This window comes from Oncorhynchus mykiss, chromosome 26 (assembly GCF_013265735.2).
Source record: "Oncorhynchus mykiss isolate Arlee chromosome 26, USDA_OmykA_1.1, whole genome shotgun sequence".
Classification (NCBI taxonomy): domain Eukaryota; kingdom Metazoa; phylum Chordata; class Actinopteri; order Salmoniformes; family Salmonidae; genus Oncorhynchus; species Oncorhynchus mykiss.
Window position 1 is genome coordinate 4,961,733 of NC_048590.1, and position 19,674 is coordinate 4,981,406.

At 48.4% G+C, this 19,674-nt stretch overlaps 2 protein-coding genes across 3 annotated transcripts in view; both read right to left on the reverse strand.

Moving 5' to 3' along the window:
- The window catches only part of LOC110526851 (vacuolar protein sorting-associated protein 13C), a 253,457-nt gene extending 243,081 nt beyond the window's left edge, over positions 1–10,376 (reverse strand). For both annotated transcript variants that reach the window (XM_036963884.1, XM_036963883.1), the window contains exons 1-3: positions 10,134–10,376; positions 4,698–4,741; positions 585–627 (exon numbers count right to left, since the gene is read on the reverse strand). In XM_036963884.1, the coding sequence (XP_036819779.1) occupies positions 585–627; positions 4,698–4,741; positions 10,134–10,233 (187 nt within the window). In that variant the 5' untranslated portion in view covers positions 10,234–10,376. The remainder of the gene's footprint in view (positions 1–584; positions 628–4,697; positions 4,742–10,133) is intronic.
- Positions 10,377–12,056: 1,680 nt separating this feature from the next.
- On the reverse strand, positions 12,057–13,558 carry LOC110525056 (C2 calcium-dependent domain-containing protein 4C-like). Its single transcript, XM_021605003.2, has one exon. The coding sequence runs from the start codon at positions 13,492–13,494 to the stop codon at positions 12,091–12,093; it is 1,404 nt and encodes a 467-aa protein (XP_021460678.2). The 5' UTR covers positions 13,495–13,558; the 3' UTR covers positions 12,057–12,090.
- Positions 13,559–19,674: the final 6,116 nt, after the last annotated feature.

Below are 19,674 nucleotides of genomic sequence, written 5' to 3' on the forward strand. Positions count from 1 at the left end.
CAGAATCAGAGTCACTGAACAACCCTCTGAACTAAGACCCAGGTTCAGAGTCACTGAACTACCCTCTGAACTAAGACCCAGAATCAGAGTCACTGAACAACTCTCTGAACTAAGACCCAGGATCAGAGTCTCTGAACTAAGACCCAGGATCAGAGTCTCTGAACTAAGACCCAGAATCAGAGTCACAGAACAACCCGCTGAACTAAGACCCAGGTTCAGAGTCACTGAACAACCCTCTGAACTAAGACCCAGGTTCAGAGTCACAGAACAACCCTCTGAACTAAGACCCAGGTTCAGAGTCACTGAACTACCCTCTGAACTAAGACCCAGAATCAGAGTCACTGAACTAAGACCCAGGATCAGAGTCTCTGAACTAAGACCCAGGATCTACTGTAGCTACTGATTTGTTTCATGCTTCATGGATTGCATACTTGTCCTTTACCAGGACCACTATCCCAGAGTTCTCCCAGAGTCTGAATAAGCACTACCAAGGCTGTGGACCTACGAATGATACTTGAGAAAACAACATGAAGAAAATAAATAAGAGTGTTGTGTACTGTGGAGGGGCTGCTGCCGGTACTCACCAATCTGACCAGCTTTCACTTTAAATGGAACATCCAGCTCACTCTGTAACAGAAATAACAGACCAGAATCAACAGACCAGGATCAACAGACCAGGATCAACAGACCAGGATCAACATCATTAGACCCGTAACATACATGCCTTTTAAGATGAGTCACTTGAATGGAAGCTAAAGGAGACAGTGGAAGATTATAGACGGACAGTCTGAGAGGAACGTGGGTCTCCTGGCAGAGCAGCAGACACTCTAACACTGTGTTCTAACTTCTATCACAACTCTACTGAACACGACAGTCCTCACCGCCAGGCTTCACCCTCCACCTCTACTGAACACGACAGCCCTTACCACCAGGCTTCCCCCTCCACCTCTGATTCAACACTACAGCCCTGACCACCAGGCTTCACCCTCCACCTCTACTGAACACTACAGCCCTGACCACCAGGCTTCACCCTCCACCTCTACTGAACACTACAGCCCTGACCACCAGGCTTCACCCTCCACCTCTACTGAACACTACAGCCCTGACCACCAGGCTTCAATCTCAACCTCTACTGAACATGACAGCCCTGACCACCAGGCTTCACCCTCCACCTCTGATTCAACACTAAAGCCCTGACCACCAGGCTTCACCCTCCACCTCTACTGAACACTACAGCCCTGACCACCAGGCTTCTCACCCACCAACTCTGATTCAACACTACAGCCCTGACCACCAGGCTTCACCCTCCACCTCTACTGAACACTACAGCCCTGACCACCAGGCTTCACCCTCCACCTCTACTGAACACTAACACCCTGACCACCAGGCTTCACCCTCCACCTCTACTGAACACTACCACCCTGAACAGCAGGCTTCACCCTCCACCTCTACTGAACACTACATCCCTGACCACCAGGCTTCACCCTCCAACTCTGATTCAACACTAAAGCCCTGACCACCAGGCTTCACCCTCGACCTCGACTGAACACTACAACCCTGACCACCAGGCTTAACCCTCCACCACTACTGAACACTACCACCCTGAACAGCAGGCTTCACCCTCCACCTCTACTGAACACTACAGCCCTGACCACCAGGCTTCTCACCCACCAACTCTGATTCAACACTACAGCCCTGACCACCAGGCTTCACCCTCCAACTCTGATTCAACACTAAAGCCCTGACCACCAGGCTTCACCCTCGACCTCGACTGAACACTACAACCCTGACCACCAGGCTTAACCCTCCACCACTACTGAACACTACCACCCTGACCAGCAGGCTTCACCCTCCACCTCTACTGAACACTACCACCCTGACCACCAGGCTTCACCCTCCACCTCTGATTCAACACTACAGCCCTGACCACCAGGCTTCACCTTCCACCTCTACTGAACACTACAGCCCTGACCACCAGGCTTCAATCTCAACCTCTAGTGATCACTACAGCCCTGACCACCAGGCTTCACCCTCCACCTCTGATTCAACACTAAAGCCCTGCCCAACAGGCTTCACCCTCCACCTCTACTGAACACTACAGCCCTGACCACCAGGCTTCACCCACCACCTCTACTGAACACTACAGTCCTGACCACCAGGTTTCACCCACCACCTCTATTGAACACTACAGCCCTGACCGCCAGGCTTCACCCTCCACCTCTACTGAACACTACAGGCCTGACCACCAGGCTTCACCCTCCACCTCTACTGAACACTACAGCCCTGACCACCAGGCTTCAATCTCAACCTCTACTGAACACTACAGCCCTGACCACCAGGCTTCACCCTCCACCTCTACTGAACACTACAGCCCTGACCACCAGGCTTCAATCTCAACCTCTAGTGATCACTACAGCCCTGACCACCAGGCTTCACCCTCCACCTCTGATTCAACACTAAAGCCCTGCCCAACAGGCTTCACCCTCCACCTCTACTGAACACTACAGCCCTGACCACCAGGCTTCACCCACCACCTCTACTGAACACTACAGTCCTGACCACCAGGCTTCACCCACCACCTCTATTGAACACTACAGCCCTGACCGCCAGGCTTCACCCTCCACCTCTACTGAACACTACAGGCCTGACCACCAGGCTTCACCCTCCACCTCTACTGAACACTACAGCCCTGACCACCAGGCTTCAATCTCAACCTCTACTGAACACTACAGCCCTGACCACCAGGCTTCACCCTCCACCTCTGATTCAACACTACAGTCCTGACCACCAGGCTTCACCCACCAACTCTTATTCAACACTACAGCCCTGACCACCAGGCTTCACCTTCCAACTCTGATTCAACACTACAGCCCTGACCCCCGGGCTTTCACCCTCCACCTCTACTGAACACTACAGGCCTGACCACCAGGCTTCACCCTCCACCTCTACTGAACACTACAGCCCTGACCCCCAGGCTTTCACCCTCCACCTCTACTGAACACTACCACCCTGACCACCAGGCTTCACCCTCCACCTCTACTGAACACTACAGCCCTGACCGCCAGGCTTCACCCTCCACCTCTGATTCAACACTACAGCCCTAACCACCAGGCTTCACCACCCACCTCTACAGCCCTGACCACCAGGCTTCAATCTCCAACTCTGATTCAACACTAAAGCCCTGACCACCAGGCTTCACCCTCCACCTCTACTGAACACTACAGCCCTGACCACCAGGCTTCACCCTCCACCTCTACTGAACACTACCACCCTGACCAGCAGGCTTCCCAATCCACCTCTACTGAACACTACAGCCCTGACCACCGGGCTTCCCCCTCCACCTCTACTGAACACTACAGCCCTGACCACCAGGCTTCAATCTCAACCTCTACTGAACACTACAGCCCTGACCACCAGGCTTCACCCTCCACCTCTATTGAACACTACAGCCCTGACCGCCAGGCTTCACCCTCCACCTCTACTGAACACTACAGCCCTGACCGCCAGGCTTCACCCTCCACCTCTACTGAACACGACAGCCCTGACCACCAGGCTTCAACCACCAACTCTGATTCAACACTACAGGCCTGACCACCAGGCTTCACCCTCCACCTCTACTGAACACTACAGCCCTGACCACCAGGCTTCAATCTCAACCTCTACTGAACACTACAGCCCTGACCACCAGGCTTCACCCTCCACCTCTGATTCAACACTACCACCCTGACCACCAGGCTTCACCCACCACCTCTGATTCAACACTACAGCCCTGACCACCAGGCTTCACCCACCACCTCTGATTCAACACTACAGCCCTGACCACCAGGCTTCACCCTCCACCTCTACTGAACACTACAGCCCTGACCACCAGGCTTCACCCTCCACCTATACTGAACACTACAGCCCTGACCACCAGGCTTCACCCACCACCTCTGATTCAACTCTACAGCCCTGACCACCCTCTCTGTACAGAGTCTATAGTTGATATAATGATTACACAACTGTCTCCTTGATCGACATGTGAGTTGCTGTAGTGGAAAAGGTCAGGGATCAACATCATGTATCATTAATGTATGGAAAACAGGCAGGTATAGGCTACATCAATGATTCAGAACCTGACCCAGTCTACTACAGGCCTCTGTGAGGTGAGGACAATAGGGATAGATCAGAACCTGACCCAGTCTACTACAGGCCTCTGTGAGGTGAGGGCTATAGGGATAGATCAGAACCAGACCCAGTCTACTACAGGCCTCTGTGAGGTCAGGACAATAGGGATAGATCAGAACCTGACCTAGTCTACTACAGGCCTCTGTGAGGTGAGGGCAATAGGGATAGATCAGAACCAGACCCAGTCTACTACAGGCCTCTGTGAGGTGAGGGCTATAGGGATAGATCAGAACCAGACCCAGTCTACTACAGGCCTCTGTGAGGTCAGGACAATAGGGATAGATCAGAACCTGACCTAGTCTACTACAGGCCTCTGTGAGGTGAGGGCAATAGGGATGGATCAGAACCTGACCCAGTCTACTACAGGCCTCTGTGAGGTCAGGGCAATAGGGATGGATCAGAACCTGACCCAGTCTACTACAGGCCTCTGTGAGGTCAGGGCAATAGGGATGGACAACTGGAAAGTAAATAACATCTATTTAAAATGACAGGCTACACATGTTGATGACAATAAAGTCATGCAGACTTACCAAAGCATTTTCTTTAACTTTCAGGTTCTCCAGAACAACATTGCCTGGACAGAAGATGAGAGAAAACACAGGTTAATAGTGATAATATAATGGGTACAGGAAGTCTGTTTGGCGCGTACACTAGTTACAGGAAGTCTGCTTGGTGGGTATTCACTAGTTACAGGAAGTCTGCTTGGCGCGTACACTAGTCACAGGAAGTCTGCTTGGCGCGTACACTAGTCACAGGAAGTCTGCTTGGCGCGTACACTAGTCACAGGAAGTCTGCTTGGCGCGTACACTAGTCACAGGAAGTCTGCTTAGCGCGTACACTAGTCACAGGAAGTCTGCTTGGCGAGTACACTAGTCACAGAAAGTCTGCTTGGCGCGTACACTAGTCACAGGAAGTCTGCTTGGCGCGTACACTAGTCACAGGAAGTCTGCTTGGCGCGTACACTAGTCACAGGAAGTCTGCTTGATGTGTATACACTAGTCACAGGAAGTCTGCTTGATGTGTATACACTAGTCACAGGAAGTCTGCTTGATGTGTATACACTAGTCACAGGAAGTCTGCTTGATGTGTATACACTAGTCACAGGAAGTCTGCTTGATGTGTATACACTAGTCACAGGAAGTCTGCTTGATGTGTATACACTAGTCACAGGAAGTCTGCTTGATGTGTATACACTAGTCACAGGAAGTCTGCTTGATGTGTATACACTAGTCACAGGAAGTCTGCTTGATGTGTATACACTAGTCACAGGAAGTCTGCTTGATGTGTATACACTAGTCACAGGAAGTCTGCTTGATGTGTATACACTAGTTACAGGAAGTCTGCTTGGTGCGTACACTAGTTACAGGAAGTCTGTTTGATGCGTACACTAGTTACAGGAAGTCTGCTTGACTTACAGCTAGCAGAGTAGATTCAGACAATTATCAACGGTGTGTGTCGACCTGGGTGTCAGGATTCTTTCATCGGGCCACTACAAAAAAGTCAGTCACGGTGGTTATATAGCCTGGGCCTAACAGGAAGTTAAACAACCATGTCTGGTGGTTATATAGCCTGGGCCTAACAGGAAGTTAAACCATGCCTGGTGGTCATATAGCCTAGGCCTAACAGGAAGTTAAACAACCATGCCTGGTGGTTGTATAGCCTGGGCCTAACAGGAGGTTAAACAACTATGCCTGGTGGTTATATAGCCTAACTCACAGTGAGTTAGCGTAGGTCTAGATGTTACATCCCAGTGAGGAGAGTTAGCATAGGTCTAGATGTTACATCCCAGTGAGGAGAGTTAGCGTAGGTCTAGATGTTACATCACAGTGAGTTAGCGTTGGTCTAGATGTTACATCACAGTGAGTTAGCGTTGGTCTAGATGTTAAATCACAGTGAGGAGAGTTAGGGTTGGTCTAGATGTTACATCCCAGTGAGGAGAGTTAGCGTTGGTCTAGATGTTAAATCACAGTGAGTTAGCGTTGGTCTAGATGTTAAATCACAGTGAGTTAGCGTTGGTCTAGATGTTAAATCACAGTGAGTTAGCGTAGGTTTAGGTGTTACATCACTGTGTCCAGTAACAACACATCTGGTGAAACCGTGTTGTTGATCACCTCTGACGGCAGTCACAGGACTGTAAGGTGATCTAGCTCCGACAGGCCTTGGGAAGAATAAACCCAGGCCTAAAAGCAACCAAGCCTCCCACGTCAAGGTGTGACAAAAGCATTCATAGTGTTGTGAGGTAAAAGTGAGCTTGCTTTGAGATGGAACAGTCATGTGATCATAATCTCTTCAGAATATGTTGTTGGTAGACTCTGTACTCCTTCGCCCTCCCATTCCCATATCTAGTGCTAAAACGTAGGCCTTTTTCCATCAATGATTGAATTAAACAACATCAATTTAGTGTAGAGTTTAGATATTATTAACCTGGAGAAACACTACCGTGGTCAAAACAATACCTTTGGGCTTTTAGCAAGGACCAAGGGGGTAAACTAACCTCTGGTATACCCTTAGCCTAGTGGTTAGAGTGTTGGACTAGTAACCGAAAGGTTGCAAGTTCAAACCCCCGAGCTGACAAGGTCGTTCTGCCCCTGAACAGGCAGTTAACCCACTGTTCCTAGGCCGTCATTGAAAATAAGAATTTGTTCTTAACTGACTTGCCGAGTTAAATAAAGGTTAATAAATGAAAACAACAAACGGCAGAAAGCCTAAACGGAAGACTTCCTTAGTGAAACAGAGAGATCAACAGACCAACTGTTTAACCATGAAGCTCTGTATAGGGCCTAGTCGACGGTTGAGTGATAACGATAACTAGGCCTACAGAGAATAAGCAGGACTAGTAAAGGAATCTGTTCGTTACTGTTTGGTATTTGTAGTAAGGGTTTTCCCCTGTATGAGCCTATAGCATTACAACAAAAACTAAATGGTGCTGCCGGATATCTTTGGTCTTCCTAGGACATATGACACTTATGCAAATGTGATACAATGGCTTTTATCTGGCTTCAACGGTCCAAAGATATCGGCTAGAACTGTGGTCTACCCATGACAAAAGATAAGAGTCCTGTCTAGCTAAGGAATCATAGATTCCCGACTACCGCATTAATCCAACTACCGCATTAATCCAACTACCGTATTAATCCAACTACCGTATTACTCCAACTACCGTATTACTCCAACTACCGTATTAATCCAACTACCGTATTAATCCAACTACCGTATTAATCCAACTACCGTATTAATCCAACTACCGTATTAATCCAACTACCGTATTACTCCAACTACCGTATTAATCCAACTACCGTATTAATCCAACTACCGTATTACTCCAACTACCGTATTAATCCTGGCGTCAGGTCTGGTGTGCAAACACGGGGACAAAGATCCAACCCTCCTACCTCGTCCACCATCTCTCAACACTCAGACGACGGGAAGAGTACGACAGGTACGGCTGAAGGCCCTAACAGTCACAATGGTTTCTGCAGGTATTATAGTGACGGTGGGTGTGGACGGTGTTGCCTACCTACCTAGAGACGTACTGCAGTATCCTGAACTTCCTTCATAGCAAACATTGCAGTGACAACTCAAAACGTCAAGTACTTTCTTCATGTCTGTTTGCCAGGATCAACATGTTGATTGTTATATAGGCCTCCTCTTTCACCAGCTGCATGTGTGACTAAATATGTAGATTTCACATTCTAATGTATACCCTTCCTAGCTAGGTAAATACTATCTAGCTTTGCAACGAACTGTGGCTTATCCTGGGCACAGTCCGTTTCCGCTCTCTTGCCAACTCCTCATTGAATGGTTATGCCGTTGGCTTGACAATGATAGCGATGGAATTGGCAAGAGCACAAAAATATCTGGCTAGTAAAGTGTAGATCTGGGCCCAGGCTAGTAAAGTGTAGATCTGGGCCCAGGCTAGTAAAGTGTAGATCTGGGCCCAGGCTAGTAAAGTGTAGATCTGGGCCCAGGCTAGTAAAGTGTAGATCTGGGCCCAGGCTAGTAAAGTGTAGATCTGGGCCCAGGCTAGTAAAGTGTAGATCTGGGCCCAGGCTAGTAAAGTACAGATCTGGGCCAAGGCTAGTAAAGTATAGATCTGGGCCCAGGCTAGTAAAGTATAGATCTGGGCCCAGGCTAGTAAAGTATAGATCTGGGCCCAGGCTAGTAAAGTATAGATCTGGGCCCAGGCTAGTAAAGTATAGATCTGGGCCCAGGCTAGTAAAGTATAGATCTGGGCCCAGGCTAGTAAAGTATAGATCAGGGCCCAGGCTAGTAAAGTATAGATCAGGGCCCAGGCTAGTAAAGTATAGATCAGGGCCCAGGCTAGTAAAGTATAGATCTGGGACCAGGCTAGTAAAGTACAGATCTGGGACCAGGCTAGTAAAGTACAGATCTGGGACCAGGCTAGTAAAGTATAGATCTGGGCCCAGGCTAGTAAAGTATAGATCTGGGCCCAGGCTAGTAAAGTATAGATCTGGGCCCAGGCTAGTAAAGTATAGATCAGGGCCCAGGCTAGTAAAGTATAGATCTGGGCCCAGGCTAGTAAAGTATAGATCTGGGCCCAGGCTAGTAAAGTATAGATCTGGGCCCAGGCTAGTAAAGTATAGATCAGGGCCCAGGCTAGTAAAGTATAGATCAGGGCCCAGGCTAGTAAAGTATAGATCAGGGCCCAGGCTAGTAAAGTATAGATCTGGGACCAGGCTAGTAAAGTACAGATCTGGGACCAGGCTAGTAAAGTACAGATCTGGGACCAGGCTAGTAAAGTATAGATCTGGGACCAGGCTAGTAAAGTATAGATCTGGGCCCAGGCTAGTAAAGTATAGATCTGGGCCCAGGCTAGTAAAGTATAGATCAGGGCCCAGGCTAGTAAAGTATAGATCTGGGCCCAGGCTAGTAAAGTATAGATCTGGGCCCAGGCTAGTAAAGTATAGATCTGGGCCCAGGCTAGTAAAGTATAGATCAGGGCCCAGGCTAGTAAAGTATAGATCAGGGCCCAGGCTAGTAAAGTATAGATCAGGGCCCAGGCTAGTAAAGTATAGATCTGGGACCAGGCTAGTAAAGTACAGATCTGGGACCAGGCTAGTAAAGTACAGATCTGGGACCAGGCTAGTGAAGTATAGATCTGGGCCCAGGCTAGTAAAGTACAGATCTGGGCCCAGGCTAGTAAAGTATAGATCAGGGCCCAGGCTAGTAAAGTATAGATCAGGGCCCAGGCTAGTAAAGTATAGATCAGGGCCCAGGCTAGTAAAGTATAGATCTGGGACCAGGCTAGTAAAGTACAGATCTGGGACCAGGCTAGTAAAGTACAGATCTGGGACCAGGCTAGTAAAGTATAGCATATGGCTAATAGAAAAGTTGCCACTTCACTCAAGAGATCCACACTGAGAGAAAGGCATCAACTGGAAACTGGTTGATGCCTTAGTTCCTGACCAGGATCATACCATCTTGATTTACCAGTCCGCCCAGTCCTGTATGCATTACATTGTTGGGAAGACAGATTAGTTAGACATTAGACTACACTGTGTCCAGCAGGAAACAACTGGGATTAATGCATGTTTGTTTATGTCTATGTCTGCATGTTGTACCCCCCCTCCTCCCATATAATAATAGATTACTAATAAATGTAGACTAAACCTGACAAAACATAAGGTGTTTGGTGTATGACAGCCCATGTATGCAATGCCAGATCAAAGTAAATATGTTAGCGGTGTGTCCCCAGTCAGTGACTTTCTAGACTCACACCCAAGGCTCCTACAACATCTCGATATCATTACAGGTATGTTTACAAAACATTTTTTTCTCGTTGGCATCATATCCCCAAAGACTGGTTATAGCTAGTTAGCATTAGGGCTTGTTTGTTTGAATTAAAATGCTGATAGCTAACCTAGCCGCATTAGCATTGCTTGCTCTGTATAGGTTAGCGACGCTTTAAAACTGTCATTCCAGCCTCTTCTGTGCGTTTCACTTACCTCCCCAAATGCCAATCTTCAACTGGGACTTGTCGAGGTTTTCCACATAGTCTCCGATGAACCTGTTCAGGAGATCACTGACCATAGATTCAAACACCATTGTTGAACTTCGTGGCTAGCACTACTACCCTTGTTGATGTGGGTAAATGCCGAGATTATCCCGTGATCTCCTTCTGCTGTGTGAAACGCCTTTCCGTAGCACAAGATGACAAGAGCTTAATATGAAAAGTGATTCGCTCTGCGATCGACTAGTAACCTAGGTAATCGACTAGTAACCTAGGTAATCGACTAGTAATGCCTGTATACTGTGACAGCCAGTGGTGTCAAATTATGTGATCTTGAATAAACTGTATATGCAAATAACACAAGTGTGATCATGCTAAAAAAAATATATATTGTGGCCAGAATGGGACATATCGATTAACTATATTTGGTAGTGTCATCTTTGACAAAGGTTATTAACCATTTTGTGTTTAGCCTTCTCATCATAGGGCAATGTAATTGTAATGTATTTGTTAAATAAAAGCTTTTCCAATTAATTAAACGTATATTATAAAATGTAATGCTCTCAAAGATGATTTACTATAGGTTTTAAAGCAGGTCCAATTAATTATTATTCTTCCTTTAAATACATTTCCCCATTCATGTTGTCATGTATTTCAATGGTTTAAAATTAGGAAATTATTATAATTATTTGTGTGTTGTATCGAGGGGGGGGGGGGGGGGGGGGGACAAATTATGTCACTGCACATTCCTACATTGCTGGCGCCTGACAGATCGTACAACGTCTGGATAGGTATTTTACTCATCGGCAAACCACGTCACATGTCCTAGCAATCTGTCAGTCGACGAGACACAGTCGATGACGTAGCAGGCAGCCAGTGGTTGATGCGTCAACGTCTGAGAAAGGTATAAAATACAATGAGCAACCTCTTCAAAGATCAAACGATCGCCCAACATTGTATTGTTTTCCATTTATGGACCAAATCTAAATCATGAATTCAATTTCTAAATCCTTCCTTGTGTCGCTGTAGGCTGTTGTGTAGACGGCCCTGCAATTGCAGCTGTTGAAATAGACCAGTGGAGGCTGCTGAGGGGAGGACGGCTCATAAAACGTCTGGAACGGAGCAAATGGAATGACACCAAACACATGGAAACCAAACACTGATTCCGCTCCGCCCCACTGATTCCGCTCCAGCCATTACCACGAGCCCGTCCTCCCCAATTAAGGTGCTCCCCAACCTCCTGTGAAATAAACTGTCTCTGAATACAGTCACACTTTAGTAGGATAAGACTCAAAACAACCAGATTGTTGTTTTTTTTTTTACATTGATTTAATAAATATGTAGCAGTATATTTACATTATATACAGTCGGCAGGGTAGCCTAGTGGTTAGAGTGGAGGGGCGGCAGGTTAGCCTAGTGGTTAGAGTGGAGGGGCGGCAGGTAGACTAGTGGTTAGAGTGGAGGGGCGGCAGGTAGCCTAGTGGTTAGAGTGGAGGGGCGGCAGGGTAGCCTAGTGGTTAGAGTGGAGGGGCGGCAGGTAGACTAGTGGTTAGAGTGGAGGGGCGGCAGGTAGCCTAGTGGTTAGAGTGTTGGACTAGTAACCAGCAGGTAGTCTAGTGGTTAGAGTGTTGGACTAGTAACCAGCAGGTAGTCTAGTGGTTAGAGTGTTGGACTAGTAACCAGCAGGTAGACTAGTGGTTAGAGTGTTGGACTAGTAACCAGCAGGTAGACTAGTGGTTAGAGTGTTGGACTAGTAACCAGCAGGTAGCCTAGTGGTTAGAGCGTTGGACTAGTAACTGGAAGGTTGCAAGTTCAAACCCCAGAGCTGACAAGGTACAAATCTGTTGTTCTGCCCCTGAACAGGCAGTTAACCCACTGTTCCTAGGCCGTCATTGAAAATAAGAATTTGTTCTTAACTGACTTGCCTAGTAAAATAAATAAATAAAACATTTCTACATTGATAATAAACTTTTCAGCAAAATCTCACAGTCTCCCAAAATATAGTCTCTTTTCATGGAGGACATTTTGTTGACAACTTTGAACCGCAGCGACCGGCAGCAGATATCTTCCTGTGAGATACCATAGAAGAAGAAATCCTCCTTGAAGAGGGGGTTCCTGCTCCTCTTAATCACCGCGCTGCGTTGCTTCTGAATCTTCCCCGGTAACAGACAGATAGCGATGCTGCAGTTGATGCTCTTAGGATCCACAGCGATAGCATACAGTCCCTCAGCACTGATCAACCTCACTCTGAGTCTCTGGTTGTCTAGGCTGTACTCTGCTGAGAGCCGTAGTGCCCCCTCTCTACCTACAGGAGCTAGACTCTCCTTCATGACCCTCTCTCTGTGGAGGACGAGGTCTATGGGGAAGATGGCAGGGGGAGCCAGGGTGAAGGCACTGGGAAGGGGTTCTACTAATCCAGCATCAGAGGCTCTCCGGATGATATTGGGGCTGTTGTCCGTGGAGCTGCCTTCATCCGTGGACAGAGAGTTGTTTCTGGAGAGCACAGCTTTTCTCATTGTCCGGGACAGCAGTCTGTCGTGGCTCAGGACTTTGAGCAGGGAGGACTTGGGAGACGGCCTGGCCAGGAGAGGGGAGCTGAATGGGGAAGACTCGGCGGAGGAGATGGTGTCACTGTCCAGGGTGCTCTGTCTCTGGAGAGCCACCAGCCTGGAGCCTCCCGGAGACAGCCTGCCGGAGGTCAGCTTGGTGAGGCTGAAGGAGGATGACGGGGAGTGGGGTAGAGATGAGGTTCTGGAGGAGTAAGTTTTGGAGCGGCCGCGAGGCCCGGGAGAGCCAGCGATCAGGGGGAGGGGGCAGGCGTTGGGGTGGCTGTGGAACAGAGACTCTTTCCTCCGGGTGTGGGGGCTCTCCAGGAGGGTACAGAAACCGTAGCAGGTCTGGGCCTTGGCCAGGTGGGGCAGGGAGAGAGCTGCTTGGCTCTGGGGGTCGGCGTTGGTACTCTCCTCATCACTGAAGCCCTGGTCGTATGGAGCCTCGTCCACGCTCTCTACCTGGATGAGGGTTGGATGAGTGTTGATGACGCGTTCTCTCACTGCTACCTCCCTCTCCGGGCTGCTGCCCTTCTCAGGTGAAAAGGACACCTTTCCAACAGGGCTAATTTTACTCCAGTCCACCGTCTTTAGCTCCTGCTGTGGCGAGATCTTTGGTGGGATGCAGAACTCTGGGATTGTATTCGGAGTGATGATGTTAGGACACAGAGAGATCGTTTTCCTTCCTTTCTCCCGAGATGTTTTTTCTCCCAACATGATGTCTGAGATGCGGAGGCTGTACTCCGCTATTGGCAACAGAAGGTTGTTTTTGGCCACTGAAACACGGATCTGTTCAGCGACCCACATTACATGAGCTTTGTCAGGATCACAGCTCTGGAGAAAGAGAAGGAAGAAAATGAACAGTAAGGACAGATCACAGGCAACTTTTTCAAAAACCAAAAATTATAAGCAACAAAGGCTACAACGTTTCAAAGCCAATAACAGCAAAGCCAATTCTCCCTCATCATGTAATGTAGTAATTCAATTCAGTTCCTCATTAAATTCAATGAATTGAAATAATAATACCTGTATCCTGGTACAGGGATAGTTGACCACAAAAGGTTTTTTACTGTAAAGGAAATGACCTTGAATGTAAGAACACATTCAAGCCTGGTCCATTGACTCCCTGCGGTTATAAGTCACCTGTTGCACTATCAGTGTCAGTCTACTTACAGAGAGTGTCAGGCTCAGTGTCCCTCCTGTAGTATCCTCCTGTAGTATCCTCCTGTAGTATCTTACTGTAGGATCCTCCTGTAGTATCTTCCTGTAGGATCCTCCTGTAGTATCCTCCTGTAGTATCTTACTGTAGGATCCTCCTGTAGGATCCTCCTGTAGTATCTTCCTGTAGGATCTTCCTGTAGTATCCTCCTGTAGTATCTTCCTGTAGGATTCTCCTGTAGTATCTTCCTGTAGGATCCTCCTGTAGTATTTTCCTGTAGGATCCTCCTGTTGTATCTTCCTGTAGTATCTTCCTGTAGTATCCTCCTGTAGTATTTTCCTGTAGGATCCTCCTGTAGTATCTTCCTGTAGGATCCTCCTGTAGCATCTTCCTGTAGTATCCTCCTGTTGTATCCAGTGTGTGTGATGCTATAGGAGACGGCCAAGCAGGTTAAATAGGGCTGTGGATCTGGGCAGCGGCCACTGCTGTTAAGAAGATCCTCCCTCTCTGTCCTGGTCATCCCTTCACAGACAGGCCAGCCCAGCAGGCTGTTCACATGGACACACACGGCAACCAATGCCACGATACTGCACCCTGGGGTCAGCACATGGGATATCAGCTGGACCATGAACAGACACGCACCAGAGACATGGGAGAGACCACAGTCAGACCAGACACACCACAGAGACATGGATGAGACCACAGCCAGACCAGACACACCACAGAGACCACAGCCAGACCAGACACACCACAGAGACATCACAGAGACCACAGTCAGACCAGACACACCACAGAAACCACAGCCAGACCAGACACACCACAGAAACCACAGCCAGACCAGACACACCACAGAGACATCACAGAGACCACAGTCAGACCAGACACACCACAGAGACATCACAGAGACCACAGCCAGACCAGACACACCACAGAGACCACAGCCAGACCAGACACACCACAGAGACCACAGCCAGACCAGACACACCACAGAGACCACAGCCAGACCAGACACACCACAGAGACATGGGAGAGACCACAGTCAGACCAGACACACCACAGAGACATGGGAGAGACCACAGCCAGACCAGACACACCACAGAGACCACAGCCAGACCAGACGCACCACAGAGACCACAGCCAGACCAGACACACCACAGATACCACAGCCAGACCAGACACACCACAGAGACCACAGTCAGACCAGACACACCACAGAGACATGGGAGAGACCACAGCCAGACCAGACACACCACAGAGACCACAGCCAGACCAGACACACCACAGATACCACAGCCAGACCAGACACACCACAGAGACCACAGCCAGACCAGACACACCACAGAGACCACAGCCAGACCAGACACACCACAGAGACATGGGAGACACCACAGCCAGACCAGACACACCACAGAGACCACAGTCAGACCAGACACACCACAAAGACATGGGAGAGAACACAGCCAGACCAGACACACCACAGAGACATGGGAGACACCACAGCCAGACCAGACACACCACAGAGACCACAGCCAGACCAGACACACCACAGAGACATGGGAGACACCAAAGCCAGACCAGACACACCACAGAGACCACAGCCAGACCAGACACACCACAGAGACCACAGCCAGACTAGACACACCACAGGGACCACAGCCAGACTAGACACACCACAGAGACCACAGCCAGACCAGACACACCACAGAGACCGCAGCCAGACCAGACACACCACAGAGACATGGGAGACCACAGCCAGACCAGACACACCACAGAGACACCACAGAGACCACAGCCAGACCAGACACACCACAGAGACCACAGCCAGACCAGACGCACCACAGAGACCACAGCCAGACCAGACACACCACAGAGACTCCACAGAGACCACATCCAGACCAGACACACCACAGAGACCACAGCCAGACCAGACACACCACAGAGACATCACAGAGACCACAGTCAGACCAGACACACCACAGAAACCACAGCCAGACCAGACACACCACAGAAACCACAGCCAGACCAGACACACCACAGAGACATCACAGAGACCACAGTCAGACCAGACACACCACAGAGACATCACAGAGACCACAGCCAGACCAGACACACCACAGAGACCACAGCCAGACCAGACACACCACAGAGACCACAGCCAGACCAGACACACCACAGAGACCACAGCCAGACCAGACACACCACAGAGACATGGGAGAGACCACAGTCAGACCAGACACACCACAGAGACATGGGAGAGACCACAGCCAGACCAGACACACCACAGAGACCACAGCCAGACCAGACGCACCACAGAGACCACAGCCAGACCAGACACACCACAGATACCACAGCCAGACCAGACACACCACAGAGACCACAGTCAGACCAGACACACCACAGAGACATGGGAGAGACCACAGCCAGACCAGACACACCACAGAGACCACAGCCAGACCAGACACACCACAGATACCACAGCCAGACCAGACACACCACAGAGACCACAGCCAGACCAGACACACCACAGAGACCACAGCCAGACCAGACACACCACAGAGACATGGGAGACACCACAGCCAGACCAGACACACCACAGAGACCACAGTCAGACCAGACACACCACAAAGACATGGGAGAGAACACAGCCAGACCAGACACACCACAGAGACATGGGAGACACCACAGCCAGACCAGACACACCACAGAGACCACAGCCAGACCAGACACACCACAGAGACATGGGAGACACCAAAGCCAGACCAGACACACCACAGAGACCACAGCCAGACCAGACACACCACAGAGACCACAGCCAGACTAGACACACCACAGGGACCACAGCCAGACTAGACACACCACAGAGACCACAGCCAGACCAGACACACCACAGAGACCGCAGCCAGACCAGACACACCACAGAGACATGGGAGACCACAGCCAGACCAGACACACCACAGAGACACCACAGAGACCACAGCCAGACCAGACACACCACAGAGACCACAGCCAGACCAGACGCACCACAGAGACCACAGCCAGACCAGACACACCACAGAGACTCCACAGAGACCACATCCAGACCAGACACACCACAGAGACCACAGCCAGACCAGACACAGCACAGAGACATGGGAGAGACCACAGCCAGACCAGACACACCACAGAGATCACAGCCAGACCAGACACACCACAGAGACTCCACAGAGACCATAGCCAGACCAGACACACCAGAGAGACCACAGCCAGACCAGACACAGCACAGAGACCACAGCCAGACCAGACACACCACAGAGACCACAGCCAGACCAGACACACCACAGAGACCACAGCCAGACCAAACACACCACAGAGACTCCACAGAGACCATAGCCAGACCAGACACACCACAGCCAGACCACAGCCAGAGCAGACACACCACAGAGACCACAGTCAGACCAGAGACACCACAGAGACCACAGTCAGACCAGACACACCACAGAGACCACAGTCAGACCAGACACACCACAGAGACCACAGCCAGAGCAGACACACCACAGAGACCACAGTCAGACCAGACACACCACAGAGACCACAGTCAGACCAGACACACCACAGAGACCACAGTCAGACCAGACACACCACAGAGACCACAGTCAGACCAGACACACCACAGAGACCACAGTCAGACCAGACACACCACAGAGACCACAGCCAGACCAGACACACCACAGAGACCACAGTCAGACCAGACACACCACAGAGACATGGGAGACACCACAGCCAGACCAGACACACCACAGAGACCACAGCCAGACCAGACACACCACAGAGACCACAGCCAGACCAGACACACCACAGACACACCACCGTTGACGTTGAGAAATGTGTAGGGAGGGTGACCACAACAATGTGTGTGTAAAGTAGAGGTTAAGAAGCACATGAACGTGATATGGATCTATCCAGGGGAGTGTAAAGTAGAGGTTAAGAAGCACATGAACGTGATATGGATCTATCCAGGGGAGTGTAAAGTAGAGGTTAAGAAGCACATGAATGTGATACGGATCTATCCAGGGGAGTGTAAAGTAGAGGTTAAGAAGCACATGAATGTGATATGGATCTATCCAGGGGAGTGTAAAGTAGAGGTTAAGAAGCACATGAACGTGATATGGATCTGTCCAGGGGAGTGGGACGGGACCTTAATGGGGCTGTTATATACGGATCCGTAGCTTTGGGCCAATAGCTAAAGACTAGATATAGAATGATCTGTTTTGATTTTGACAATTCATTTCTGATGGCAGAATTCTGGACAATATTTCTGTCAATAGGCTCATAGACAGCCTCTAGACAGGGGAAATGTCATAACCCTCATAGTTCCAGAATGGTTGGATGATGGCAGCCATTTTGGTCAGGGCGAAATCCTTACCAGTCTAATTGTAATGAATGGCATTAGATACAGAGGTGATGCATGTCCTGCTTTTACTCAAGGAGGAGAATAAAAGTAAGGCATGTGATATATTAGAAACTGTGTAATAGAAATAATGTTATATAATTATAAATAATTTATACAGTTTTTTTGTTGTTGGTATAAATAGCCTCTATATAGCCTAAATATGTAAACAGACCATAAATGTCTCAATGTTTGTTCTCTTGGAAAGCTGTGAGGGTTACAATATGATAATATATTCGTACTGGTTGCTTTTATAAGTTGTCTAAGTACAATCGTCACATTATTTCAGCTGGTGTATGGCTGTGGATTGTCTGCATTCTTTGTAAGGAATGTTGGCATATTGACAGTTATCTTGATAAAGTTAATAGAATCATCCCAACTTAAAACTGGGTCATGGCTAGAAGAGATACAGCTTTTGTCAAATTAAAGTCAGATTAGTCTTTTTTGGTATCAGGGTTAGGAGAATTTAGGCTGCAGGTTAGGAGAAATAACGTATCAGGTTAGGAGAATTTAGGTTAGGAGAATTAATGTATCAGGTTAGGAGAATTTAGGCTGCAGGTTAGGAGAAATAACGTATCAGGTTAGGAGAATTTAGGCTGCAGGTTAGGAGAATTAACGTATCAGGTTAGGAGAATTTAGGTTAGGAGAATTAATGTATCAGGTTAGGAGAATTTAGGCTGCAGGTTAGGAGAATTAACGTATCAGGTTAGGAGAATTTAGGTTAGGAGAATTAATGTATCAGGTTAGGAGAATTTAGGCTGCAGGTTAGGAGAAATAACGTATCAGGTTAGGATAATTAGGTTAAAGTTAGGAAAATGGTTAGGGTAAGCTTAAATGCAACAACAAAAAAATATATTTTTGACGATAATTTGAGAAAAAATGAATCCCTTCTAGCCATGAGCCTAAAAATGTCTAGCTAGCTAGCTAATAAACATACAGATAAGTGTCTAGCTAGCTAGCTAATAAATTGTGCAGATAATATTAAAAATCATTGTTTGACAAAATATCTTATCACAGCATTAACTTCTTCACCAAAATGTCTAACCTTCTATACTGTCATAAGATAGTTCATGTCCATTCTATTGTTCTGATGCCTAATTCTATGGTTTCAGGGAGCCATTTTGGCTCAAGAGCTCTGTGAAGTTATGTATCGCCTGCTTAAAACTTATTGGAAGGTACAACAAAATATAAAGATGGATAAAGGAACAGGATAGATATCCCAAAACATCCGCTTTAACTTTTAAACAACAATCATGATGTTTAATGTTCAATTTTCCTGGAATTTTACAGACTTCTACCCTCTAGTGGTTACTTCATGAACTTCCTGTCTTGGCACAAAACTTGTACTTCTAATATTGTCCAAGAGATGGAGGTATTTACTTCCTTTCAGAGGAAAGGTCCT

What these genes read in the sequence shown, in the direction of transcription:
- LOC110525056 (XM_021605003.2), bottom strand. Translation starts at nt 13,494, where the DNA reads ATGTGGGTCGCTGAACAGATCCGTGTTTCAGTGGCCAAAAACAACCTT.